At 47.7% G+C, this 24,084-nt stretch overlaps 1 protein-coding gene across 2 annotated transcripts in view; it reads left to right on the forward strand.

The window, feature by feature from the left end:
• The window catches only part of SEC14L1 (SEC14 like lipid binding 1), a 42,845-nt gene extending 27,270 nt beyond the window's left edge, over positions 1-15,575 (forward strand). For both annotated transcript variants that reach the window (XM_084218470.1, XM_084218471.1), the window contains exons 5-16: positions 291-419; positions 650-884; positions 1,587-1,696; positions 2,423-2,612; positions 5,645-5,733; positions 7,261-7,331; positions 8,819-8,990; positions 9,291-9,425; positions 10,527-10,661; positions 11,123-11,374; positions 12,254-12,432; positions 12,914-15,575. In XM_084218470.1, coding sequence (XP_084074596.1) covers positions 291-419; positions 650-884; positions 1,587-1,696; positions 2,423-2,612; positions 5,645-5,733; positions 7,261-7,331; positions 8,819-8,990; positions 9,291-9,425; positions 10,527-10,661; positions 11,123-11,374; positions 12,254-12,432; positions 12,914-13,019 — 1,803 coding nt within the window. In that variant the 3' untranslated portion in view covers positions 13,020-15,575. The remainder of the gene's footprint in view (positions 1-290; positions 420-649; positions 885-1,586; positions 1,697-2,422; positions 2,613-5,644; positions 5,734-7,260; positions 7,332-8,818; positions 8,991-9,290; positions 9,426-10,526; positions 10,662-11,122; positions 11,375-12,253; positions 12,433-12,913) is intronic.
• Positions 15,576-24,084: the final 8,509 nt, after the last annotated feature.

The raw sequence follows: 24,084 nt of genomic DNA on the forward strand, positions 1-24,084 counted from the left end.
ACACACACCCTGCAGTCCCAGCCCTTACCTGGACTGAGGACTGTAGAAATGTGTGCTCCTCTGGCTCTTGGCTGGTGCACTTGTGTTTCTCTACCCTCCCCTTTCTTGTTAAGACCAAAAAAAAAAAGGGCCAAAAGCTTCTCAGCTTTTTGTCTCTTCCCAACTGTGAAGCAAATTCCACTTGAATGTTTTTGACTGTGTGAGTCTGTAAAACAAGAAACATTTCAAATATTGTGAGGGAGAAAAAACTCTAAAAGGATAACTGAGCTGTATGATCTTCTGACTTGCAGGTTCATCCTGACAATGAAGATTGGACCTGTTTTGAACAGTCAGCAAGTCTGGATATCAAATCTTTTTTTGGTTTTGAAAGCACAGTGGAAAAGATTGCCATGAAGCAATACACCAGCAATATTAAAAAGGTGAGAGCCTTTGGAGTTGGGAAGGATGTGCCTGGCTCCAAGTCACCAAAAGACAATGAGGCTGCTGCTAAGTAACAGGCTGCTCTGCTAAGGGCCTGGGGCACTGTGTCTGTGTAGGGCTGTTTCAAGTGAAATCTTTAAAGGTCTGATCACTTAATTTTCAGCCTAATCCTTTCTGTGTCTAAATGTGTGGGTTTTTCAGCAGCTGAAGTAAATTTTCTGTTTTGAAGGGAAAAGAAATAATAGAGTACTACCTGAAGCAGCTGGAGGAAGAAGGAATAACCTTTGTCCCTCGCTGGACTCCTCCTGTTGCATGTAAATCAGAGAGCAGCACATGCCACCCAAGGAGACCAGTGTCACCTGCCATTAATATCCCAGAGTCTGCCACAAAGGAGGGCTTGAGCAACAAGGAGATCCTCAACACCTCCAGCAGCCCCTCGGAGCCCACCGCAGGAACGCCCGATGGTATGGGGGTCTGATGTGTTTTACTGGGAAGCTTTGTGCTGGAGAGGCCCTCAGCACTGGGCTCTTGTGGGCAGCTGAGGAGCTCCACATTGCTCCTGAGTTGGGGACAGGCAGTGTTCAAGTGTGGGCTCACCAAGCAGTGACACATGGCAGAGCTCAGGCAGCTGTTAGGGGCTGAGCTCGTGAGTAGAGATCAGGTATGAGCAGAAAAACTATTTGGTGTTCATTGGGTTGCAAATGAGCAGTCTGCTCTTAGCCTGAAATTCAGGGGTGGTTGTAACTATAGGAATGATGGGGAGGAAACAGCTGAAATTTCCCTAGATAGTCTTCTGGGAATTTGGGAAAATTCTTGCACTGGGAGATCAAAACTTCTCTAAGTATTTCTAGAAGCAGCAATCCCGGTGGTGCTGTGGATTGATGAATCTGAGTGGACTGGCAAAATGCTTTTAACCAATGTCCGCTTTTGCTCCTTCATAGCTACAGAAGGAGAATTTTATCTTCTTCCTGGAGATGACTCTGTTTGTTGCCTTGCTCATCTTTTCATTGATTCAAAGGAATCTTACTCAGTTCTGACTGCACTGAACACAGCAGCCACTTTGAGACACCAGCAAATCAGATCACAGCAGCCACTTTGAGACAGCAACAAATCAGTGGTGCTTGGTCAGGTCAGGACCACTCTGATCACCTGCAATCTCTTTTTAGATAAGTTGGATGCAGACTACATCAAGAGGTACCTGGGGGACCTGACCCCGATGCAGGAGAGCTGCCTCATCCGCCTGCGGCAGTGGCTCCAGGAGACGCACAAAGGCAAGGTGAGTTCCCGGAGTGTCCCCTGGCTCAGAGAGTGTCACACACAAGGTGGGCCTGAGGAAATGCCCTGCCACACCCCCTGGGCCTGACTCTTTCTGCTCAGTGGCTCTCCATGATCAAAACCTACATTTAAGCAGTGGCAATAGGAGGAGTTCATTGTGACTGTCCAGCTGACTTTGCAGCTTCGGTGCTTCAATAATTAGCTTGAAAACCTATCAGACTGTCAGTTAAACTGCCCCAGGGGAATAGCATCAGTTTTATAAGTCTTCCTGGTTTCTACAATGACCTTATTTTTATATTTGTTTGTTTTGGCCAAACATCATAGTCTTAGATACTGAAAAACTGGTAGGAGTGGAGCACTGATAGCAAGGCTGGGGTTTTTCCAGTGCCTTGTGATTTGCATGTGTCACAGCTTCCTCTAACTTAACAATAAAACACAGTCTGTGTTCTGTCCTGATTTATTTAAATTGGATTGGCTTGGTATGGTCATGCAGGTGGAAATGATTAGAATTCATGAAATTTTTATATCCCTTATGAAGGTAGCTGCATTGCCTGACAGGCCTCGTGATTTTGTTTCAAACAAAGGCTGGTTGTTTTGAGTAACTCCCAGTGTTACACACCATCCTCATGCATTGGTGCAGGGCTGCACATTTTCTAGCTTCTATTGTTTGAATTTCTGTTCTTGTTTCAAACCTTGAATGCAAAATTTGGTTTGGCTTTGTTAATAGATCCCAAAGGATGAGCACATTTTAAGATTCCTGCGTGCCCGGGACTTCAACATTGACAAAGCAAGAGAGATCCTTTGCCAGTCACTGACGTGGCGTAAGCAGCACCAGGTGGATTATATTCTGGACACCTGGAATCCTCCCCAAGTGCTCCAGGATTACTATGCAGGAGGCTGGCATCACCATGACAAAGGTATGGTTTCAGTACAATATATGTATTGAACAACCTTTTTACCTTTGAATCAAAGGTGATAATTGTCCCTCTGTTAACTAGAGGTGGCTGGTTAGAACTTCTAGAGACATTTAAATTGATAAAATGTTTTGAGTTGAAAGGGAATTTAAAATAATCTTGTTCCATCTCCCTCCATGGGCAGGGACACCTTCCACTAGACCAGGTTGCTCAGAGCCCTGTCCAACCTGGCCTTGAACATTTCAGGGGCATCCAGAGCTTCTTTGGGCAGCCTGTTCCAGTGCCTTGCCAGCCCTTAGCTGCTGGAGGCAGAGTCCTGGATCAGAGCCTTTCTGACTAATACTGACATACTTAAATCTGCTTTGCCAGGAGCTTAAAAAAAGTGATTAATTGCACTTCTCTAGTGCTCTGAGATACTTAGAAGGGTGTTAGGCAAGTGCTGAGTGTGCTCTTTCAGTGATTAAAAGGTGTTTGTAAATAAGTATATCTTTGTAATCAATTTATTTCTGATGTTGCATAAGTCTGCTGATGGCATAAATGAATATTTATTTGGTATTACAATCAGCTTAATGATGAGAAGTGGAATGTTGCAAAAACATCAAATAGAGCAGGTCTGTTTAAGAAGAGAAGCAGCTTTGGCTGAATTCCCTTTGTGCTGTGAGCCACAGCCTGACACACTCCCCTGTCCCTCTGCTTTATCGTGCACTGATCTCGTTGCTAATACATACATAGAAATGAAACACGTTGGAATTTGTGCCTTGAGGCAAGCTGGGCTCTTCAGATAAGGAAATGATCTCTTACTGTGAGCGATCTGGGCTCTGATTGAGTCTTTTCCCACCAGGCACCATTGTTTCTGCTCGGCTCTTCCTTTTCCAAGCAGCATATGAAACAGGGCAGGATGCTGTCAGCAGTGGTGGCCAGGAGACAGGGAGGACGCAGCAGAAGTTTAATCACAGAGCTTGAATGGCTCTTCCCTGCTGCTCTGGGTTTGACAGACCTCATACTGAGAAAATGGAAAATGAGAATGTGCTTGTAAAGATTGTAGGGAAAAAGACCTGTTAATAAGTTCTCCCTTTCAGCCCGTTCCTTGTCTGTCCTTTGCAAAGACTTCCTCTGTCAATTGCACACAACTGGGTCCTGCCAGTGAGCAGAAAGGTGCAGAATGCATCAAAGGCTTGTTTAATGTTCTTCTGAGAAGTTCTGCAGTCTTGTGGTGAACTTCATGCCCCCTCCCTTCCCCTGCAGTTCCTTTGATCTCTTTTGCAGCATGCCCACAAGGAAAGCAAGGCTTTGTCAATAATGGAAACACCATTTCAGAACTGAGCAGTTCTCTATAATTTAAAACTTTACAGTGGTAGGTTCTTTTTTTAAACCCTCTTTTCTAGTGTTGCTCCTTTCCTCCTACATATGTTAAATGTGCCAAACTTAAGCTGGCTGAATGCTGTGTGACTTTTAGTGCTACAGCAAGGGCAGCAGTGATAATGGAGCATGTTGTCTAGAATGAGCTATCAGTGCTAAAGAAAAGAAGTTATTATTTTGGCTTGCAATTAGCACAGATTTCTATACATCTGAATGGCTCTTATTTTGACAGGAATGCTTCAATCTAATGTCTTTTTAAAACCACAAAGCTCTAATGGAATATAAATTGTGCTGTGATAACAGAGCACTGTCAGCTGAGAGTCTCCTTCATGTGTCATTTGGGTGGACCCGGGTTACTGAGCTGTTAGTTTGGGTTTGGAGGCATCTGTGTCAGGGAGGGAGGGAGGGAGGGAGGGAGACCTTCTATGAAGCTTAATAGCAGGTTTTGTTTAGTGTTTCAAAAGCTAAACAGTACATTCCGAGATAAGTGTGTGCCCATGTTAAAATAACATTTTCTTTTAGTCCACCTGATAAAACATAAAACACTGTGAACTTTCCATGGGGGCAGTGTCTTTGTCAAATAAATAACTGGCCTTCACTCTGCAGTTTTGGTTGTTTGTTGGTTTTTTTAATAGTGTGTTTTGTGCAGTTTCTCTCCTTGTGTCCCAAAGGACTTAATGATAATTTGATAACCTCTCTTGCAGCTGTTGGAGAGGAGTGAAGCTGCACAGACAAGACTTGAGGGAGATTTTTATGTAGAAAGCTTCCTCTTTTTCTTCTTTTTATATTGTTTGCTAGCATATTCCCTTTTATAAGCTGGTGATTGTTTAGCCTGTGTATTAGAATAAATGAAGCAAAACCTAACAAGTGCATCACAACTTTAGAGGGGAGCTGGGAGCTGTTTTCTACAACTAAGAGCCAAAAATGCAAACTTTGATTATCAATTTCAGCCAACACAGTAATTCACCTTAATGCCTGAGTATCCTGCCAGTGTGCAGGCTGCTCCCATGTGCAGGCTGACTGTGGGAAGGCAGGGCTCTAGTGCAGAAAGTCCAGCTGAAGCTGATCTCTGGAGCAGAGTCTGTTCTCACCAGGCTAACCTGCATTAGCAGGGCTGTGTGCCAGTTCTGCACAGTGTGCAGTGGCAGAGCTGGAGTGTGGCTCCATCCAGCAGACTCTGCAGAGGGCAGGCTCTGGGTGAACACTTGGTTTCATGAATTCCCAGATGTCAGGATGGCTGTTTTTCCAGAAATGTTGCTGTGAACTCTCCAGAGCACTCTTGCATCACGTGTGATAAAAGCCTTGGAGCCTTCCTTGCAGCTCTGCAGTTAGAGGAAAGCTTCAGTTCATTGGTGTACCTGAGCTGTCCTGGAAGCTAAGAATAGTCTGTGTCATTAATTGTGTATACCAAGGTCTGGAGTGAACTGATGTACTCAAAGTCCTTTGAACTTTCCATGAAGGTCAGGGAGCTATTTCTGAATCAGGATATGATCATTTTGCAGCTCATTTACAGATAATCTGTTGGTGTGGCTGCACAGAGTGATGTTTATGTTGCCGTCTGCTCTTGATTCTTCCTCGTACAGGGGAGGTTTAATTGTTATGGTTTGTTTCCGTCTGAATTTTTTAGAAGAGCTCTCTCAAACGTGTCCTGCTGTGTGGTTTGTGTCTCTGTGCAGACGGGCGCCCGCTGTACGTGCTGAGGCTGGGCCAGATGGACACCAAGGGCCTGGTGCGAGCGCTGGGGGAGGAGGCCTTGCTGCGCTACGTGAGTGCTCCCAAAACGGCACGGGATTGCAGGCAGAAACCCCTGCGTGAAAAACACCAATCACTTGGTTTTAAAATGTTAAAAGTTTAATAGTAATTAAATGGTTATAAAAATAGTAATGCAATTAGAGTAATAATAATTTGGACAGTTTGAATTAGGACAATGGAAACAAAGAGTTACAGACGTCCCAGGTACCTTTTTCTGGGCAGCACAAGCCCGAAAAAGGACACAGTTAACAGAGGACTAACCCTTAAAAACAATAACTTGTTGCATATTCATGCATCTCATACATGATGCATAAATTCCATTCAAATACAGGATTCTGTCTGGTCAGTGTCAGCTTCTTCCTCTTAGCCCTAACGGCGTTGTCCTGCCCCAGCGAGGCAGGAAGAAGTTCATTTCTCCTGATAAGAGAGCAATAAATTCTCTTTCTCTGAAAGATTTAGGTGTCCTGTGGCTGCTGTCTCTGTGAGAGTCCTTTCTTTAGAAAAAAAAAGTATCCTACATAGCAGAGTTTCTATTTTAACATTTTGTTATAACCTAAAACTATATTTAACACACTACTTAAGGAAATTAATACAGCATGACTTTCTAACACAACACATACAATATTCATTTCAATATTTGCAAAACACCAGTCATAAAATATGTATTTTTCACACCCCAGGTGTTCTCATAATGCTTCTCTTGGGGCTGTTTCTCTTCTACTGCAGAGCAGTGCAGCCTAACTCCCAAATCTGTCTGGGGGGGAGATTTTACAGGCACTGTGCATTGGTGCAGGCTGCCAAAAAATCAGGCCATGATAGTGTCATGGGTAACATTTCCATCAGTTTCTGGTTGGAATACTTCTGAAAGCCCCTGGGAGCTGTTCCTGGTGTGTTCTGCAGGCTGATGGAAAGGTGGAGTTCCTGGCAGCTCCTGTGGTTGCTGATGGGCATTTGCACAGATTCTTCTGCACTTGGGCAGATTCTTCTGCACTTGCAGTCCCTGCTCTTGTACAGAAGGGAAAATGCCACACTCAGCATTTTGTCAAGTCTGTACTCCAGGGATAAGAAACATGTATTTTTAAAGACAAAGTGCTTGCCTGTACTTCTGTCTTCTCCAAAAGCATCACTCAGACTGTTACTGTGGATCTGCTCAGCTTCCAAGCAGAAAGCTGGCAGAATTCCAGGTTTGCACTAACTTTTTTGACTCCTTGTAATGACAGGAGTAGTCATAGTGACTGTTAAAAACAGGGAGTGGATTTTATTTTTCTCTCCTTGTAGCCTTTCCAAGCAGACACTAACTTTTGTTTGCTTGCCCTAATTCTGTTTCAAGGTTACTTTCTGTGATTTCAAAAGGGGCTTTAATTTCTGAGTAATTAAGGGTATTTGTAGTGATTTCTAATGAATTCTTTGGCAGGGGGGAATGATTATGCTGGTTTGATCCTGTAGTTTCAATTAATCTTTGGATCTAAACATATTTTCTTTATCTTATCTACACTGAATTTGAGACTGTCTTTTCTAAACCCCTGTCTTTTTTGTGCAGGTTCTTTCAATAAATGAGGAAGGGCTGAGGAGATGTGAGGAGAATACCAAAGTATTTGGCAGGCCAATAAGGTAAAGTCTGTTCTGTGGGAATGAGCTGCTTTCATGGGGTGTGTGGGGGGAATGTCAGGCAGTGGAACAAGCAGAGGGTAGGCTGTGTCTCACATGCAGGTACAATCATACAGTTAATTAAGAGCCTCCCCAATTAGTGGGGCTAGAGGGAATGTGCCTGGGGAAGCCTGAGGGACACACATCCCCTCCCCCAGCAGCCTTGCTCTTGTGCTCATAATGGTTCTGTTGGAGCTGTTTCTTCTGCTCCCTTCTGCTGCTGGGTGTCTGTGGGGGAGATTTTACAGGCACTGGGCATTGGTGCAGACTGCCAAAAAAATCAGGCCATGATAGTGTCATGAGTAACAGTTCCAGTAGTTGAAGGTGTGGCTTCCATGTCACTTGTTCATCCATGACTCCCAGGCTCAGTACACTCAGTTCTGGTTTGCATTCTCCATTTATTATGTGTGGCTACTCAGCTGTTGATCCAAGGTGAGGTCATGAGGCTCCTGTAAAACCTGGGATCTAGTTTTCCAGGTTCTGGCATGACTTCATGTGAAGTTCAATCAAAAGTGGTTTTCTAGCCCATCTTGAAGTCATTGTAGGGGTCACATGTGAAAGTGGTAACTGCAAAATGGATTTAAAGGCATGGAATGAAGGCAGGACCAGCCCTGAAAAGATGCCATGTTTCTTGAACTCCCTCCAGTTTCCTTCCCCTAATCTGTAAGGTCCAGGGTGTGGGGTGTGCCTGCTTATCATTTCCCTGTTACAGATCTTGCTGCCCAAGCTCCCCAAGGGAGGTCAAATCCAAGGGAGAGGTCTCATGTGTTTAACAGCTGACCAGTGCTGCCTACTGCATCTTCATTTGGAGCCATAATCCTAAAGGGCTGTGTATGAAACATTTAAAGTGAAACAAAGAAGGGTTTGGTGTTTCATAGAAGCCTTATGCATAATGTAATGGCTGCTGGCTGGTGCAGCACAGCTGTAAATTTTGAATTCCTGCCCAGGGCAAGACCTGAACTTGGGAAGAAACTGAAACACATGCTGCAGCTCAGTGGTTAGTATTAAGAACATATCTCTTCCTATAGAAAAAGCTTCCTTCCCTGAGATCTGGCAACAGAATTAGCTTTGACATGTATTGGCACTGTTGTGCAGTAGAAAATCTGCTCTGTGAATGTCAGATTGCTTCAGAGCAGCGTTGTGGTCACTTAAATGATCTCCCAGTAAAAGCAATGGTTTTATCTTTGGGCTGACTGTTGACAGGATCTTTTTTGGGCTTCATATGAATTGAACTTTTATGTGGAATCTAAAATGTCTGTAGGGGAGTGTGCAGAGTGATCACTGCACACCCCTTAAACTCCAGGGTCTACAGGCAGCACAAAGCAAGGAGGTAAAACAGAAGAGACCAAAACATGGAGAGGGTCCCCACAATTCCATGTGTTGGGTACTTCCATAAGCAAACAGAATTTTGATGTTATTGAGATTTTTCTTTTTGTCTCTCTCAAATTCAGCTCTTGGACCTGTCTGGTAGATCTGGAAGGCTTGAACATGAGGCATTTATGGAGACCTGGTGTCAAGGCCTTGCTGAGGATCATCGAGGTGGTTGAAGCCAATTACCCTGAGACCTTGGGTCGTCTGCTTATCCTAAGAGCACCTCGAGTATTCCCAGTTCTCTGGACACTGGTATGTGATAATCCAAGGTGCTCCTCAGTTCTCAGTTTGTAAAAGCACTTCAGAGATCAGGCTGCATGTGCAGCAAATGTGGCCATATGGGATCATGTCCTTTATATGGGATTCCTGGAGTGGATTAAAAACCGCCACCTAAGAACTTGATTACACAGCTGGTTAATTTGGCTTCTTTGTGGTGTGGACTTTGCATATACTCAGTGGGATCAAAACTGATTCCTTCAAAATTGACTTGAAAACAATGTAAATTGACTTGAGAAAAACGTGAGGATCTGTTCTGTTTTTCTTTCTTTGTAGGTTAGTCCATTCATTGATGACAACACCAGAAAAAAATTCCTTATTTATGCTGGAAATGACTATCAGGGTCCTGGGGGACTGCTGGATTACATAGATAAAGAAATTATCCCTGATTTCCTTGGTGGAGAGTGCATGGTATGAATATAAACTATTGCATATAACAACTTACTTGTGGGTTTTTTAATTATTATTTTTCCTCTCCTCTAAGCAAAGAAGTCTTTAAGTACAGAGAGATTGCTGGTGTAGTTTGGAGGTGGGGGCTATGTTCTCAGCCCCTGTACACTCTCTAGATTAATTTCTGTACCATTCTTGAAAATTCATCTGTGTCAGTTCCAATAGAGTCTCAAATGATAATGAAGTACAGTTAGATATGTTGGAGTAGAGCATGTGTTTATCTCCAGTGGGCTGGTTTTTGTTGCATCAGTAGCTTTCAGTGTTATCTAATTTGGAGCTTAAAGCTGGGAAAATCCGCTGCTTAAGTAAGCAAAAGTGAATGTTACCAGAAAGCAAATTGCTACAATACTTCCTGCTAGTTACAGGCAGTCTCTCTCTTCTTCTTTACTTCTGGGTATTTGAACAAAAATTACTTCTCTGAGATCTTTTCAATTCTCTGTTGTAATTCAGTTACCAAACACTTCTACTTCCCCAGACACTTCTGTGGAACCTGTTGTCAACTTCATTGCTATGGGCTTCTTAAAACAGAAATTTGCTTAGGGAAGTTGTGTAATCACTTCCAGTTCTGAGCTATCAGACAGCTGTAACTTCAAAACTGTTAATTTTCCTGGCTGCAGTATATTTTTACCTGCTTGGAAACTTTTTGTATCTGCCCACTATCCATCCTTAAATTTAGCTACCACTGTTCTTTCAGGTCACTGTAGCTCTATTTTTCAGACTTAGTCACTGTTGCCACTTCCCTCAGGATTCTGAAGTGCCTCCCCTCTTTCTTCAGTGTTAGGTGGTGTAAATGATAATTACAGCCTTTGCACAGTCCCTTTCTGGGGTGCTGGCTCTTGTGTATGTACAAGATCTGTTCCCCAGGTGTGCAGTTCTGCAAACACCTCACCCAGATAATTTGAAAAAGAATTACCTATGTATCATGTACAAGCTATAAAATTACTTTCAGACTATTCCCTTCTCCAGAATATTGCTGAATGTTTGTTTCTGAAGCTGGAAGGCAGAGAATATGATGGGATGGTTATAGGACATAATTTTTAATGGCTTTTTTTTATGTTTTAGTGTGAAGTACCAGAGGGTGGGCTGGTTCCCAAGTCCCTCTACCGGACAGCAGAAGAGTTGGAAAATGAAGACATCAAGCTTTGGACTGAAACAATCTACCAGTCTGCAAGTGTCTTCAAAGGAGCTCCACATGAGGTACAGCTCCAGCTGCACTTTGCCTTCATTTTCACCTCAGCCCTCTGCTCTTGGCCTGGCAATGCTTTATTGCTTGTTCATTTAGCTCCTGTGCTTCCACCTTCTGGAGCTGGTGCATGGTGATGCTTCAATAGCTGAAGTTTGTGATTGTTCCTCCTGTTATTTTGTCGCCATTTAGAGAATATCACTGGTTTTCATTCTATTCAAAGCCATATTCTTCTAAGCAAAGCAAGCAAACTTCTCAGAGGCTGCTTGAAAGCTTCTCAAAGTAAGAAGAATAGGCACCCCCATCAGGGGGGAATTTGTATTTGCAATGCCTTTTTTTTGACTGTTAAAAAGCCTTTTTAAGAGTAAAAACTAAGCAACAAAAAAGCTCTGTTCTTTGTCTTTTTTTTTTTTTCTGTAGGAGTTTGTTTTTAGTGAGCAAACTGCTGTTGTCTAATGTGTCTTTCCTGCCTCAGGTTCTCATCCAGATCGTGGACGCCTCATCGGTGATCACGTGGGATTTTGACGTGTGCAAGGGCGACATTGTTTTTAACATCTTCCATTCCAAAAGAGCCCCACAGCCTCCCAAAAAGGACTCTCTGGGAGCTCACAGCATTACATCTCCTGGTGGGAACAACGTCCAGTTGATAGACAAAGTCTGGCAGTTGGGGCGTGACTACAGCATGGTGGAGTCTCCCCTGATCTGCAAAGAAGGGGAGAGCGTGCAGGTGAGGCAGGCAGAGCCCCTGTGGGGGCAGAGGGAGCCCAAACTGCCTGTTCTTCCTCACAGCACTGATGACTGAGTGCTGGTGACTCAGTGCTGGGCTTGCTTTTGGCCACCATTCAGCTGCTGCTCCAGGCTGGGTGCTGCAGGGAGCAGGGATGGCATTTATGTGGGATCTGCTGGGAGGGGAAGTTGCATCAGGTCTGCTAGGGACTGAGATGGATCAGCAAGGAACATGGGGAGGAACTCCTAAAATGCACATCCAGAAAGGAACAAAAAATGCTTTGGACTGTAATTCTGACATTATTTACTGAAGCAAATATTCTGTGTTTGAAGAATATCACAATGCCTGCCCTCAGTAATAAGAGAAGGCTGGAAATCAAGGCTGAGCTTCTGTGTGTTTGCCCTCTAATGGGCAGTGTAAGAGCTCCTGATGGCCAAAGCTCCTGAAGGATTTTTTATGCCATTTACAATGTGTCCTTTAATTCCAAGTTTGATATAACATGCAGCATGTTTATAGTCACACACTGCCACTGCTGTTCCTGTTGATTTGAAATGAGTCAAACAGCCTCTGAAAAAGCAGCTCCTTAAGTCACCTAGATGGAAATGTTAAACTGGAAATATGGGCAGTGACCTCTTAAACTGTGAGGCAGAAGCCTTGACTGCTCTTTTCACAGTCTCAAAGGACACCTGTGAATGAAAATAAATTGAAAAATGGATATTGTTTTAAAAATCCTGCCATTTGGCTGAGGAGCTAAAATATTAGCATTGAGCAAAAATTCTGGGCATGTAGACACTTTTTCTAGGCTTAGAAAAGTAAAGTCAAGCCTACAAATCTCTGTTAACCAAGTTAATTTTTGATTTTTGTTGTGTCTGCTTGCAGGGCTCCCATGTGACCAGGTGGCCTGGCTTCTACATTTTACAGTGGAAATTCCACAGCATGCCTGCCTGTGCTACAACCAACCTGCCTCGTGTGGATGATGTGCTGGCATCTCTACAGGTGTCCTCTCACAAATGTAAAGTGATGTACTATACAGAAGTGATAGGATCTGAAGATTTCAGGTATGTCTGGCCAAGGGCAGCCAATGTCAAACCTTCACTTAAATGTCAGCTTCACTTAATTGTGAGGGCCTTAAAAAGTTGCACTGAGGGCAACTAATTTATAAAAGGGATTAATTACTTGTCTGGTGGCAATATCACTGGTCATTTGGCTCTGCTTTGAGAGCTTGTTGGGCTTGGCAGGTTGTCCTGTAGAAGGAAGTGCAATTCAAATTCCAGTTGTTGAATTTCATTTTCTGCCAGTGGATAAACTTGACTGAATTTAAATCTCTGTCTCTTTGAACAGCATCTGGTTTTTGAAAGAGGTGCAGTGTCCTCATTGTTTTATGTGGTATGGCAGAAAAGCTTTTGAGTATCTGCACCAAAGCTGTTACTTGCTTTTTATTCAGTGTGCAAACAAATACAGTATAGATACAGAGCAGAAATCAAAATCTTTGTGTGTTCTGGGACTTAAAACTGCTTTCTTCTTTTTTTTCCTCTGCAGGGGATCTATGACCAGCCTTGAATCAAGCCACAGTGGATTCTCCCAGCTCAGTGCTGCCACCACCTCCTCTAGCCAGTCCCATTCCAGCTCCATGATTTCCAGGTAGTGCCACAACAGCTGAAAAGCAAATGGATGTGATGGCTGGACCCTCTCCGTGGCAGCTGACTGCAATACAGCATATTCAACTGGCAATTGTGCAAAAAAAACCCCACCCCAAAAAGCCTTTTATAGATAGTAAAGTAGCTGTTTGAATTTTACACTTAGTGGTTTTGATCTTTGTTAGATCCAACAGCTTGTCTCTTAACTTTAACCCTTTTTCCTAAATCAGCCATAAATATTTTTGCAAGTGTGCTTGCACAAATCCTAACTCTGAACACAAGGGCTCTTACTGAAAAGGAAAAACAACCAGTGCATCAGTTAAGAATGATTTCTTTTTTTTAACTGTGTAGATGTTAAAAAGGGAAAAAGAAAAACCCTACCAAAAATGCTCCGTAGTGCATTAGAGATCAACTGCAAGTCTCCTGTCAGGACATTTCTTGCCATCCTGAGAAATCCCCTGTGATATTCCAGTGCTGCAAACTGTTCTCCTGTTGCCACTAATGATGTCCAAGACAAAGAACAGCAGTTGCTGGATGCTTGACTTTGTGAGTCCATTTTTTTCAAAGCATGCCCACAGAGCTGTGGCCAGGCTGTGACACTGAATATATCTTTTGTATGAGCACATTTCTGGGGAATTTGAGCTCTGGGTCTTGCTGGGTTAAAGCAATTTGTTCTTTCCTTGGATTTGTGCATGGAGCACTGTGGAGAGAGAGGTAGGGAGCAGGCTCTCCCTCACTGTGTCACCCTGGGCTCATCCAGAGCTGCTCTGAGCTTTGTTCCCAGCCCTGTGCTGGAGCTTCACTCTGCTTCCTTAGTGCATTCCATGCAAATGGATTTCACTGAGATTCTCTTCTTGTCAGGAATTTATGCAGAGCTTCAGCTTGCTTCTTAAAGCAGTCTGAAGGAGGTGTGGCTTCCATTCTTCCTGAGCACTTCTCCCTCACTGGGACCTCCTGTCCTTCCCTGTGCCTGGCAGAAATAGAGCACCTCATGTCTGGTCAGCCTTCCTGTGGGCAGGGAGCACAGGGATCTTCCCTCCAAGTGATACAGGAGAAGATATTTAAGGATTTTCTCCACCATTTTCACTACTCCCACTGCCAGAGGTGATCTGCCATTTGGGATTCTGTCCCTGTTGGCCAGGGATTTGGGATTCTGCCATTTGGGATCCTGTCCCTGTTGGCCAGAGATTTGGGATTCTGCCCCTGTTCCTGGCCCAAGCTGGACCCTTGCTGAACTCTGTTGAGGTGTTCTTCCCTCTCCAGTCCTCTCTCTATGCACAGCAAAAGGCTCCAAAGACTGAACTGTCAGACAAACACAAACCACACCTGGCAATGGAGCAGAGAAGATTCTGGTATGAAATGCAGCAGGATTTGCACAGTTAGACCTTTCTTGATCTTTCGTTACCCTTGCTAGAGCTAAAATGTCCATGCAGGCACAAGAAGCTTCTGTGCTGGCTGCAGTCTGTGCTGGGAAGTGGGATAGGGTCTGGCTTGGTAAGTGGTGGAGGAGCTTCAGGAGGTTCACTTGGAAAGCAGAACTCACTCGAGATTCTGGATCCCCTGCCTGAGGAATGCTGGTTCTGAACTGAGTGTGAAGATTTTTTATGCCTGCAGAGCTGTGGAGAGGCAGGGGGCAGACCCCTGAGAGCAGCTCTGCTGCAGCCCTGCTCTGGCTGTGGCACGTGGCAGAGCTGACAGGTATTTTTAGTAACAGAGGTGCTCAGGGACCAACCTCCTTAAACTGAACCAAATGGATCTTTTAGGACTCAGAAGCTGAAGATGGAGGTTAGGGACACAGGTCACTGCTTTGGTGTCACACTGCTCCCACCCACTGTCTGCACAGCAGCCTGCCCGGGGCTGTGGCTCCAGGGCTGCTCCCAGGAGCTCTGCCCCAATTCCTGACCCCAGGAGCCAGGCTTGCCAGCACAGGGAGTGCAGCTGGAGCACAGTGAGCTTCACCTGCTCTCACTCACGACACTCACTCTTCCCATTCACCAGGCTGAAAGGGCTGAAGATAGTCCCTTTCTCTCTCTCTCTCTCTCAGATGGTGATTTTGCTGACAACTCTAAAGAATCTGCTCCATTCAACACTCCACATCTGTCCAGGTGTCTGCCTTTGTAGACCTTTTTGAGTTGCAGTCCCTTTTCAAGTCTGAAGATCTATATTTTTGTTTTTCACTTGAGCTGGCTCAAAAGTGGCACTTTGGGTTTTTCCTGCTTTTGATCTTAACACATCATTTAGAGCTCAAAGCACATTACAGCACAAACAACCAGGGAGATAAAATTCCAGAAAAACAATAGTTAATCTTCCTGTAAGCAAAGTGCTGTGGCAATATGACTTGATCACTGCAGTCTAAATTTCCCATACCCTGGTCTTTCTTTGTGTGATACTGCTCTTCCTTCTCTCAGCCAGTGACTCTTCTGGTGGCACCTTTCCTGTTATCAATGTCCTTCACTTTCCTGTCCCTCCTCATGAACTGCATATCAAATTCTGTAAATGTTTTGTATACATAATACCTCATTCTTGGTAATAAAATACAGATAGTCTTTAAAAGATTTTTTTATTGTTATCAATAAATGTTAACTGTTTGGAAAAAAAAAAAAAAAGGAGGGAAGTGTCTTTATTTCATTCATCTGCTGCAAAGCTGCTGGTTATTTTATGTGCCCCACCACTGCCACCTCGGGCAGGAGGCCCAGACAGTCACAGTCAGGAAATGATGGTTTTTAATTAGTAGAAGTAGAATAAGCTCCAGCTATTTTAGAAACAGGAGCCAATAAACATCAAACTGGGTTTTCTAACTCCTGCAGTGGAGCGGAGGCTACAGCATGTTTATGGTTGGTCTTTCAAATCTGATCCAAGCTGTGAAGTTTCTCTAAATGAGAATCTTTGACCATGGTCATGGAGGTCTGTCAGCAAGGCCAGATGGCTGCCTGACCTACTTCAAGCTTTAGCATGTGGTCAATATTTCTATGCCAGCACATGGTAAGGGACCAGCTCTCAGCTGCTCAGGGGCTTGCTGAGTGCAGCAGTCCTTGGGAAGGTGTTGTGCAAGGAGGTGCCTTTGCTGGTCAGCTGGGCTGTGCCTGGAGATGAGGGGGAGCTGCCTTAGGGGCCAGTGCCCCTCTGAAATGGCAATTAAATGAGCCTGAGTCTGAGCCCCTGCTTGAGCTGGGCAGGGATAATGGTGCAGGCCAGGGCTGCATCAAACAGCTCCTCTGGGAGAGGTGTCAGTCTGAAGTGTGTGCTTTGGGCTTTTATTTATTTATAATACAGATTTTTATGAGACAAAGGAAAACTGAAAGAAATTCCACCTCTTTTTTTTTCCCCCACCAGCATCCCCTGCCCCACAAAGCTGAGGGCTCCCTGTTCTTTGGGTGTCTCCATCTGCAGCCTTGGTTTGCCATCGAGCTGTAAATTCCCAGGGAAGGATCCCGAACTGTCGTTCCCGAGTGTCCCTGTAGGAGCGTGCCTCTTCTTGACGGGTCCCCTTAAAAGGAAAGAAGTCTAGAAGCTTCTCTCCTCGATTAAGTGAAAAGACACCTCAAAGACTTAGGGGACTTCACCTCAAACTCAAGGATAGCTAATCGGACAGAAGCCAAAAAGTCCAGCCCAAGCAATTAACCAGAAAAAGGAGTGAACAAAGAAACTAATCGCTTTTGTGAGGTGTTTTACGAGGAGCAAGAAGGTCTGGCACCTGGCTGGGCTTTTCTCTTTGTTATTTTGCCTTTTGTTACACCTTTTTGTTTCCAACACTGCAACAGAAGCCATTCCGCTGATTACTGTGCCTCCAAGGGTAGCTGAGCTATCTTGGGTGTGTTTTAGGCTTTCTGGAGCTCATGGAACTCGAAGAAGTTACTAGAACATGTCCCCAGAGTGTCCCTGGAGCAGGAGCTGGCCCTGCCCAAACAGCAGCACCGGTCCCTGCAGGAGCCCCCAGGGCTGACTGCTCTGCATCCCTGGGCAGGGTGAGCTGGATCTCCGCTCTGTGTCTGTGAAAAACGCCAATCACTTGGTTCTAAAATGTTAAAAGTTTAATAGTTATAAAATGGTTATAAAAATAGTAATAAAAATAGTAATATAATTAGAGTAATAATAATTTGAACAATTTGGATTAGGACAATGTGAGACAATAGAAACAAAGAGTTACAGACCTCGGGGTACCTTTTTCTGGGCAGAATAAGCTCTAAAAAGGACACAGTTAACAGAGGATTAACCCTTAAAAGCAACAGTCTGTTGCATATTCATACATCTCATACATGATGCATAAATTCCATTCAAACACAGGATTCTGTCTGGTCATCTTCAACTTCTTCCTCTAAATCCTGACGGCGTCTCAGGGCTGAGCGAGGCAGGAAGAAGTTCAGAAGTTCATTTCTCCTGATAATGGGGCAATAAATTCTCTTTCTCTCAAAGATTCAGGTGTCTTGTGGCTGCTACCCCAGTGTGAGTCCTTTCTTTTAAAAAAGTATCTTACATAGCATAGTTTCTATTTTAACCTTATGTTATAACCCAAAACTATTTTTTACACAATATTTAAGAATATTAATACAGCATGACTTTCTAACACAACACATATAATATTCATTTCAATATTTGCAAAAAGCCAATCATAAAATACACATTTTTCACGGGGGGAAGGAGTGAGCCCAGCCCAGCATCCCAGAAGCTGCTTCTCAGGGCGGGGGCTGCTTCATGCTGCCGGGAGAGACAAAGCCTGGGGTGGAAGTGTTAGGTTTTGGCTGGCTTTCCAAAGTCAGCAGCAGCCAGCTCTATTATTCAGGCTCTAAAAGAAAAATTTGCCATCTCCTGGCTTTTCTCGGAAGGGCAGGAAGGCACTTGGGTTATTTCGCTAACTCACGCTGGTGTAAGGGTTTGGATGCTGAGGATTGAAAGGTTGGGATTTTGCAACTGGAGGGGAACCAGAGAGACAGAGCTGGGCCTCCCCCAGCCCTCCTCCTGGCCTAACAAACCCACAAAGAAATAAATCCCAAGCTTTTCCTGGTGCTGATGGAGCCTTCCCTTGTGGCGTGGGGTGACCTTAGCTGGGATGGGGAGCCTGAGGAGAGCCCTGGATCCCAAAATCCCTCAGGTGGGGCTTGGGATTTGCTGTGAGCCCAGCACTGCCCCATACCTGGGGACTGCGCTTTGAAATGCTGGCAAAGAAAAGGGGAAATGAAGGAGAGGAAGGAGAGAAAGAGGAACAGGGGAAGAAAAAAAAGGAAAAAGGAGTTAATGTCACACAGCCTGCAACAAAAAAGGCGCAGGGCAGCCCCAGCCCCTGGTTTGCACACTCCCACTTCTCCTAAAGGCATTTTGTGCAGGAAACATCCAGCTGGGTGCTGAAGGGCAAGTGCAGGGGGCACCCTGTGTGACCCCACAGAGCATCCATGGCCCAGCCCAGGATCGGGGTCTGGATCTCTGTGGGGTCAGTGGCTCACCCAGATGTCACCCCACAGCCCAGTGTCCCCCGCTGGCCCCTCAGACCCCCATTGGGAGGGAACAGGGTGAGCCAGGGCCATGCTGAGCCCATCCAGGGGGGTCCCGGCTCTGCCCTGTACCCCCACACCCACCGTCTGTCCCCCTGGTACCGTGGGGCACCCGCGGGGGGTGGCGGGAACGCACCCACCCACCCAAGCCCTGCGTGTAGGACGGACGGTAACGGGCTGGGGGAGACCCCAGAGGGAATTTGGGGCCGCGCTGGGGACAGGGACAGCGCAGGGACGGTGCAGGGACAGCGCAGGGACACGGGCGGGCCCCGCAGCAGCCCCGCTAGATGGTGCCAGCAGCCCGCGCACGGCCCCGGTACCCGAACGGCCGGGGGACACTGTCCTGCTGTCCCCACTGTCCCTGCGGCCAAGGGACACTGTCCTCCTGTCCCCACTGTCCCTGCGGCCGGGAGACACTGTCCTCCTGTCCCCACTGTCTCTGCTGTCCCCACTGTCCCTGCTGTCCCCACTGTCCCTGCGGCCGGGGGGACACTGTCCTGCTGTCCCCACTGTCCTGCTGTCCCCACTGTCCCTGCGGCCAAGGGACACTGTCCCTGCTACACTGTCCCTCGTGCCACAGGCTCGCAGTGGAGCTGCGGCTGGAGCACTGGTCAACACTGGGAGCCACAAACAGGGCAGGGGACCCCCGTGTGACATCCCCTACCTCCGATGCCTTGTGCAGGCTGAGCTAGAGCAGAGGCTGGACAGAGTCCCAGAATAAAGCAGGGATTTATTAAAAGGATCTCCTCCATGGATCCACCCTGGGCAGCACCAGAGCCCAGCCAGGGCTGCACCCAAGATGAACCAAAATGGCCCCAAAATGCCCGGCCGGGCACGGGGTCTCTCCCTGGGATCAGCTCTGCTCCATTTGCACCTTGCAGTTCATTGTCCCATCCCAGCTTTAGCCCCTGCAGTCCCACCCTGCTTGTTTTTCTCTCTCCAGCCCACGGGGTTTGTGCTCCTGGGCTGGGATTGGGATCATTTGTCCTTGGTGCCCAGCTGGAGCAGGAATTGTTTTGTGTCCCTGCTCTGTGCAGAGCTCAGCATCCCCTGATGTGAAGCTCAGACCCACACACTAAAGCAGCACAGAACCTGAAAAATAGAAAAGCCAAACCTGAGGCATGACCCCCAGCAAGGACATCACATCATTCATGGAACAGCTGCCACTCCAGACCCACGAGGTGCTGGGCTGGGACACTCCCAGCCCCTCCAGCCCCTGTCCCTGTGCCCTGCACATCCCAGAGGATGCTGCACTGACCTCCAGGCACCATCCTGGCTGTGGGTTCGCCCTCCCACTACTGAGAATCTTCCTGAGCAGTCACCATGTCCCAAGAGTCCTGAGAAACTTAATCACCACTGGAGAAAACCCTTGAGGATCTGCTGGGAGAAACGCTGTAGAAGTGAAAAAATATCCTGCTAATTTCTTGGCTCCAGTATGGATTGGCCCACGAGCTGCAGTGGGCTGTATCCAAACATTGAATTTTAATTATGAGCAGGATTTCACCAGGGACAGTGAGATGAGAAGAGGAGCAAGCCAGTGAAAAAGATGGAAACTGAAAATGCAAGTTCTCCCAAAAAAAAAGAGCCTTGAAGCTCTTTTTCTGAAGCCCTTTTTTTGAAGCCTTTGTACAGCAAAACAAAATTTATCTCAAGCATTTTTGCCTTTGCACAGTTATATATTGTAATAATATTTATTGCTGTAACATACTGCCTCTTCCTGGAGGTGCTGACACAGCAGCAAAGAGGGGGGAGGACCCTCAGGTCCAAAATGTGTGTGGCAGAGCAGGGAGGGCAGGACCTGCTCCTGTCCCCATGGCTGGCACTGGCACTGCCTGGGGAGTGATGGCCAGGGCAGTGCATGCCCTCTGGCATTCACATTCTCTGAAAAATTCCCTTTGCCCAGGATTTTTCTCCTGGGAAGCTGAGAAGCCTTAGAGAAAAGAAAAACAATTCTTATTTCATTTGCTTCTCCTGTGTTGTGCTCATGTGGAATGTGTTTGGAGGTTGTTTACCCACAGGTGATTGTTCCATTGGATTTCTGTGAGTTGTTTTCACTCTTTGGCCCATCAGGGCCAAGCTGTGTCAGGGCTCTGGACTTGTTTTCATTATTATCCTTTTAGCATTCTGTAAGTATCCTTTCTGTATTCTTTAGTATATTTAGGACAGCATTCTTTAATATAACATTGTATCATAAAGTAATAAACTAACCTTCTGAGCACATGGAGTCAGATGCACATTCCTGCCTTCATTGGGACATTCCCAGCAATGCAATATCCCTCCTTGGAATTTCTGCCATTCCCTGCAGCCTGGAGAGGCCACCCAGCTCCAGCTGCTCTGGCCACATCCCAGCAGAGCTGCAGAGCCCATCTGTGTGCAGGAAGGGGCTGCAGTGAATGCAGCCCTGCAGGGGCTGTGCTTGCTCCAGGGATGTCCCTGGAATCCCTCCCCAGGCACTGATGGACGTTCCCCAGCAGCTCCCAGAGCCCTCCTCCCATCACAGCTGGTGCCAGCAGAGCTCTGTCAGGCTCACACTGAGTGTGCAGCCCCTGCCTGGCCCAGGGGTGAGGCTGCCCAACCTGCCAGGACAAGGAGCCCAGGCCAGGCTGTGGCCACTGGCATCACCCAACACCACCCTGGGCTCTGCCCCCTCACACATTTGGGTGGGGGGCCCTGCAGGACCCCAGCTCCCAGAGCAGACCCAGGCAAAGCAGCCTGAGGATGCTTCTTGCTGGACAGGAGTCACTCTGGGGAGGAAGGCTGCCAGGGCAGCTCTGACCCCACAGAGCAGCCAGCTGCAGATGGAGGCTGCCTCCACACGGTTTCCCCTAAAAAACCCTATTTCCTGAGCATTCCTGGGGCCCATTTCTCCACCACCCATTCCAGCAGCCTCTCTGCAGCAGCCAGGACACAGTGGCACAATGACACTGCTGGCCTGAGGCAGCCAGCCACGCCCCCGGGTGTTTATCCATCCTTCACAAGAACTTAAAAAGGAAGAAAGCAGGGAAGGATCATGTGAGGTGCTCCCAGGAGGGCTGGCACTGCCCAGCACTGCCAGGGACATCACCCAGGGCAAGGTCACTGGGCCCTGCAGTGCACTCAGTAACTCTGCCTGTCGGACCCAGGACATTGCTCTGGCTGCCCTGGAGGACTCCAGACCCTGGCAGGGGGCTCAGAGACCTTGGCACGGGGTCAAAGACACTTGTGCCTTTGATTTTAGCCCATGGAAACAATTACCAACTTTGTGTGAAGAGTTACAAGCCACAAGGGTCCCATCAGCCTTGGAGCTGCATCTCTGCCTGGGCAGAACATCTGTCTTGGTTTGAACAGAGAGGTGTCTGCTGAGGAAGGCAGGAGCCTCCCCTGAAATGGAAAATGTAAACCCCCTCCCCCTGAAATGGAAAATGTAAACCCCCTCCCCCTGAATTATTTTAATTTTGAAATAAAGGGGGTCTCAGGAAAAGATATGGAAATAGGAATAACAGTTCTTTACTTGGGAAGAAAATAAAAATAAAATAAAATAAAATAAAATAAAATAAAATAAAATAAAATAAAATAAAATAAAATAAAATAAAATAAAATAAAATAAAATAAAATAAAATAAAATAAAATAAAATAAAATAAGCAGTAATATAAAATAACACAGACAGAGTGAGGCCATGCCCTGTCCCCTGTGTGTCAGGGTGGGGGCGCAGCCCCATCCCACGGGGGCTCAGCCCTCCTGCAGTGCCAGCTGTGGCTCTGCTGCAGCAGGATCCTGCACAAGGGGGGAGTTTTCCTCTGCAGCTCCAGGGCTGCTGGAGATGGGCCTGCTCTCCCCAGCCCTGCAGCCAGGCTGCCTGGGGGAGGACAGCAGCCGTGTGTTCAAACAGCTTTACAGAGCTCCTGCGTACAGAAACACATTTACAGGGGGAAATGGAGGGAGTGGGCTTTGAACAAGGCTGGCTGGAGCAGGCAGCAGTGAGAAGCTCCCTGCACACCCTGAGCTCAGCAGGGCCTTGCCCTTTGCTCAGTGGCTTTGGCCATCAGGGCTCTGTTCTGCACAACCCCCCCAGGTGTGTGCACAGCCCTCGCTCCAGGTGAGCACAGCCCCCCTGCACCCCAGCCCCTGCCTGAGGCTCAGCCCTGCCCCGGGGCACACATTCTGCGCCATCTGGAGCCTGCAGCAAGCGCGGCTGATGAGGCAGAGGATTGCCAAACACATGTGGTGGCTGTGTCAGGTCACCCCGCCCGGCTGGCGCTGTCACACGGGGCCGGGACAAAGCCTCGCCTTTGTTTGCTGCTCCTTGGGCCCGGGCAGCATGAGCTCACCCTAGGCTCGGTTTGTCTTCATGCTAAACCCTTCCTGGAGATGTCAGCTGCCAGAACGTGTCATTTCTGCTTCATGGCGCTGCCTCGGCGCCGCACGGCTGTGACAGAGTGACAAACAGCAGCAGCCTTGGAGGAACGGCTCCGTCTGGAGGCTCTCCTGTGAAACGAGCCGAGCTGGGCTGAGCCGGGCTGAGCCAGGCACGGTCGCTCTGCAGGGCCTGGGGCTGCCCCTGGAGGTGGCCGTGGTGGGGGGGACCGGCTGGGAGCTTTCCTGACACAGCCTCGGTCACCGGGACGTGCTCCCGGATCCAGCAGCAAGGCTGGGGCTGCCACAGCTCGGTGTCAGAGCCGGCAAGTGCGGCGGGACCCTGCCCTGCCACCCTCCCGGGGTGCTCCCTGCCCCTCTCCACATCCCGGGATGCTCCCTGCCCAGTTCCACATCCCGGGGTGCTCCCTGCCCCCCTCCTCCACACATCGGGATGCTCCCTGTTCCCCGCCACATCCCGGGATGCTCCCTGTCCTCCTTCACCCCGGGATGCTCCCTGCTCCCCGCCCCTCTCCACATCCCGGGATGCTCCTGGTCCCCCTCCACACCCCGGGATGCTCCTTCTCACCTCCACACCCCGGGATGCTCCCTGTCCCCCTCCTCCACACATCAGGATGCTCCTTGTCCCCTGCCACCCTCCCGGGTTGCTCTCTGCCCCTCTCCACATCCCGGGATGCTCCCTGTTCCCCGCCACATCCCGGGATGCTCCCTGTCCTCCTCCACACCCTGGGATGCTCCCTGCCCCTCTCCTCATCTCGGGATGATCCCTCTTCCCTGCCACATCCCGGGATGCTTCTTCTCACCTCCACACCCTGGGATGCTCCCTGTACCCCTCCACACCCCAGGATGCTCCCTGTCCTCTTCCACACCCCGGGATGCTCCCTGCCTTCTCCACACCCCAGGATGCTCCCTGCCCCGCTGCACACCCCAGGATACTCCTCTCCTCCACATCCCGGGATGCTCCCTGCCCTCTCCACATCCCGGGATGCTCCCCGCCCCGCTGCACACTCCAGGATACTCCTCTCCTCCACATCCCGGGATGCTCCCTGCCCTCTCCACATCCCAAGGTGCTCCGTGCCCTCCCAGGCTCCAGTGATTCCCAGCACATCCCCCTGGGAACCAGGGTGGCACTGGAAGGAACTGGGTTGCTCCTCTCCCTGCAATGGGCAGGCTGGAATGGCAGAGTCAGCTCTGGGAAATGAAATCCTGGGGTTTTATCTGTTGTATCTGTGT

Source organism: Fringilla coelebs (assembly GCF_963513975.1).
Source record: "Fringilla coelebs genome assembly, chromosome: 19".
NCBI lineage: Eukaryota > Metazoa > Chordata > Aves > Passeriformes > Fringillidae > Fringilla > Fringilla coelebs.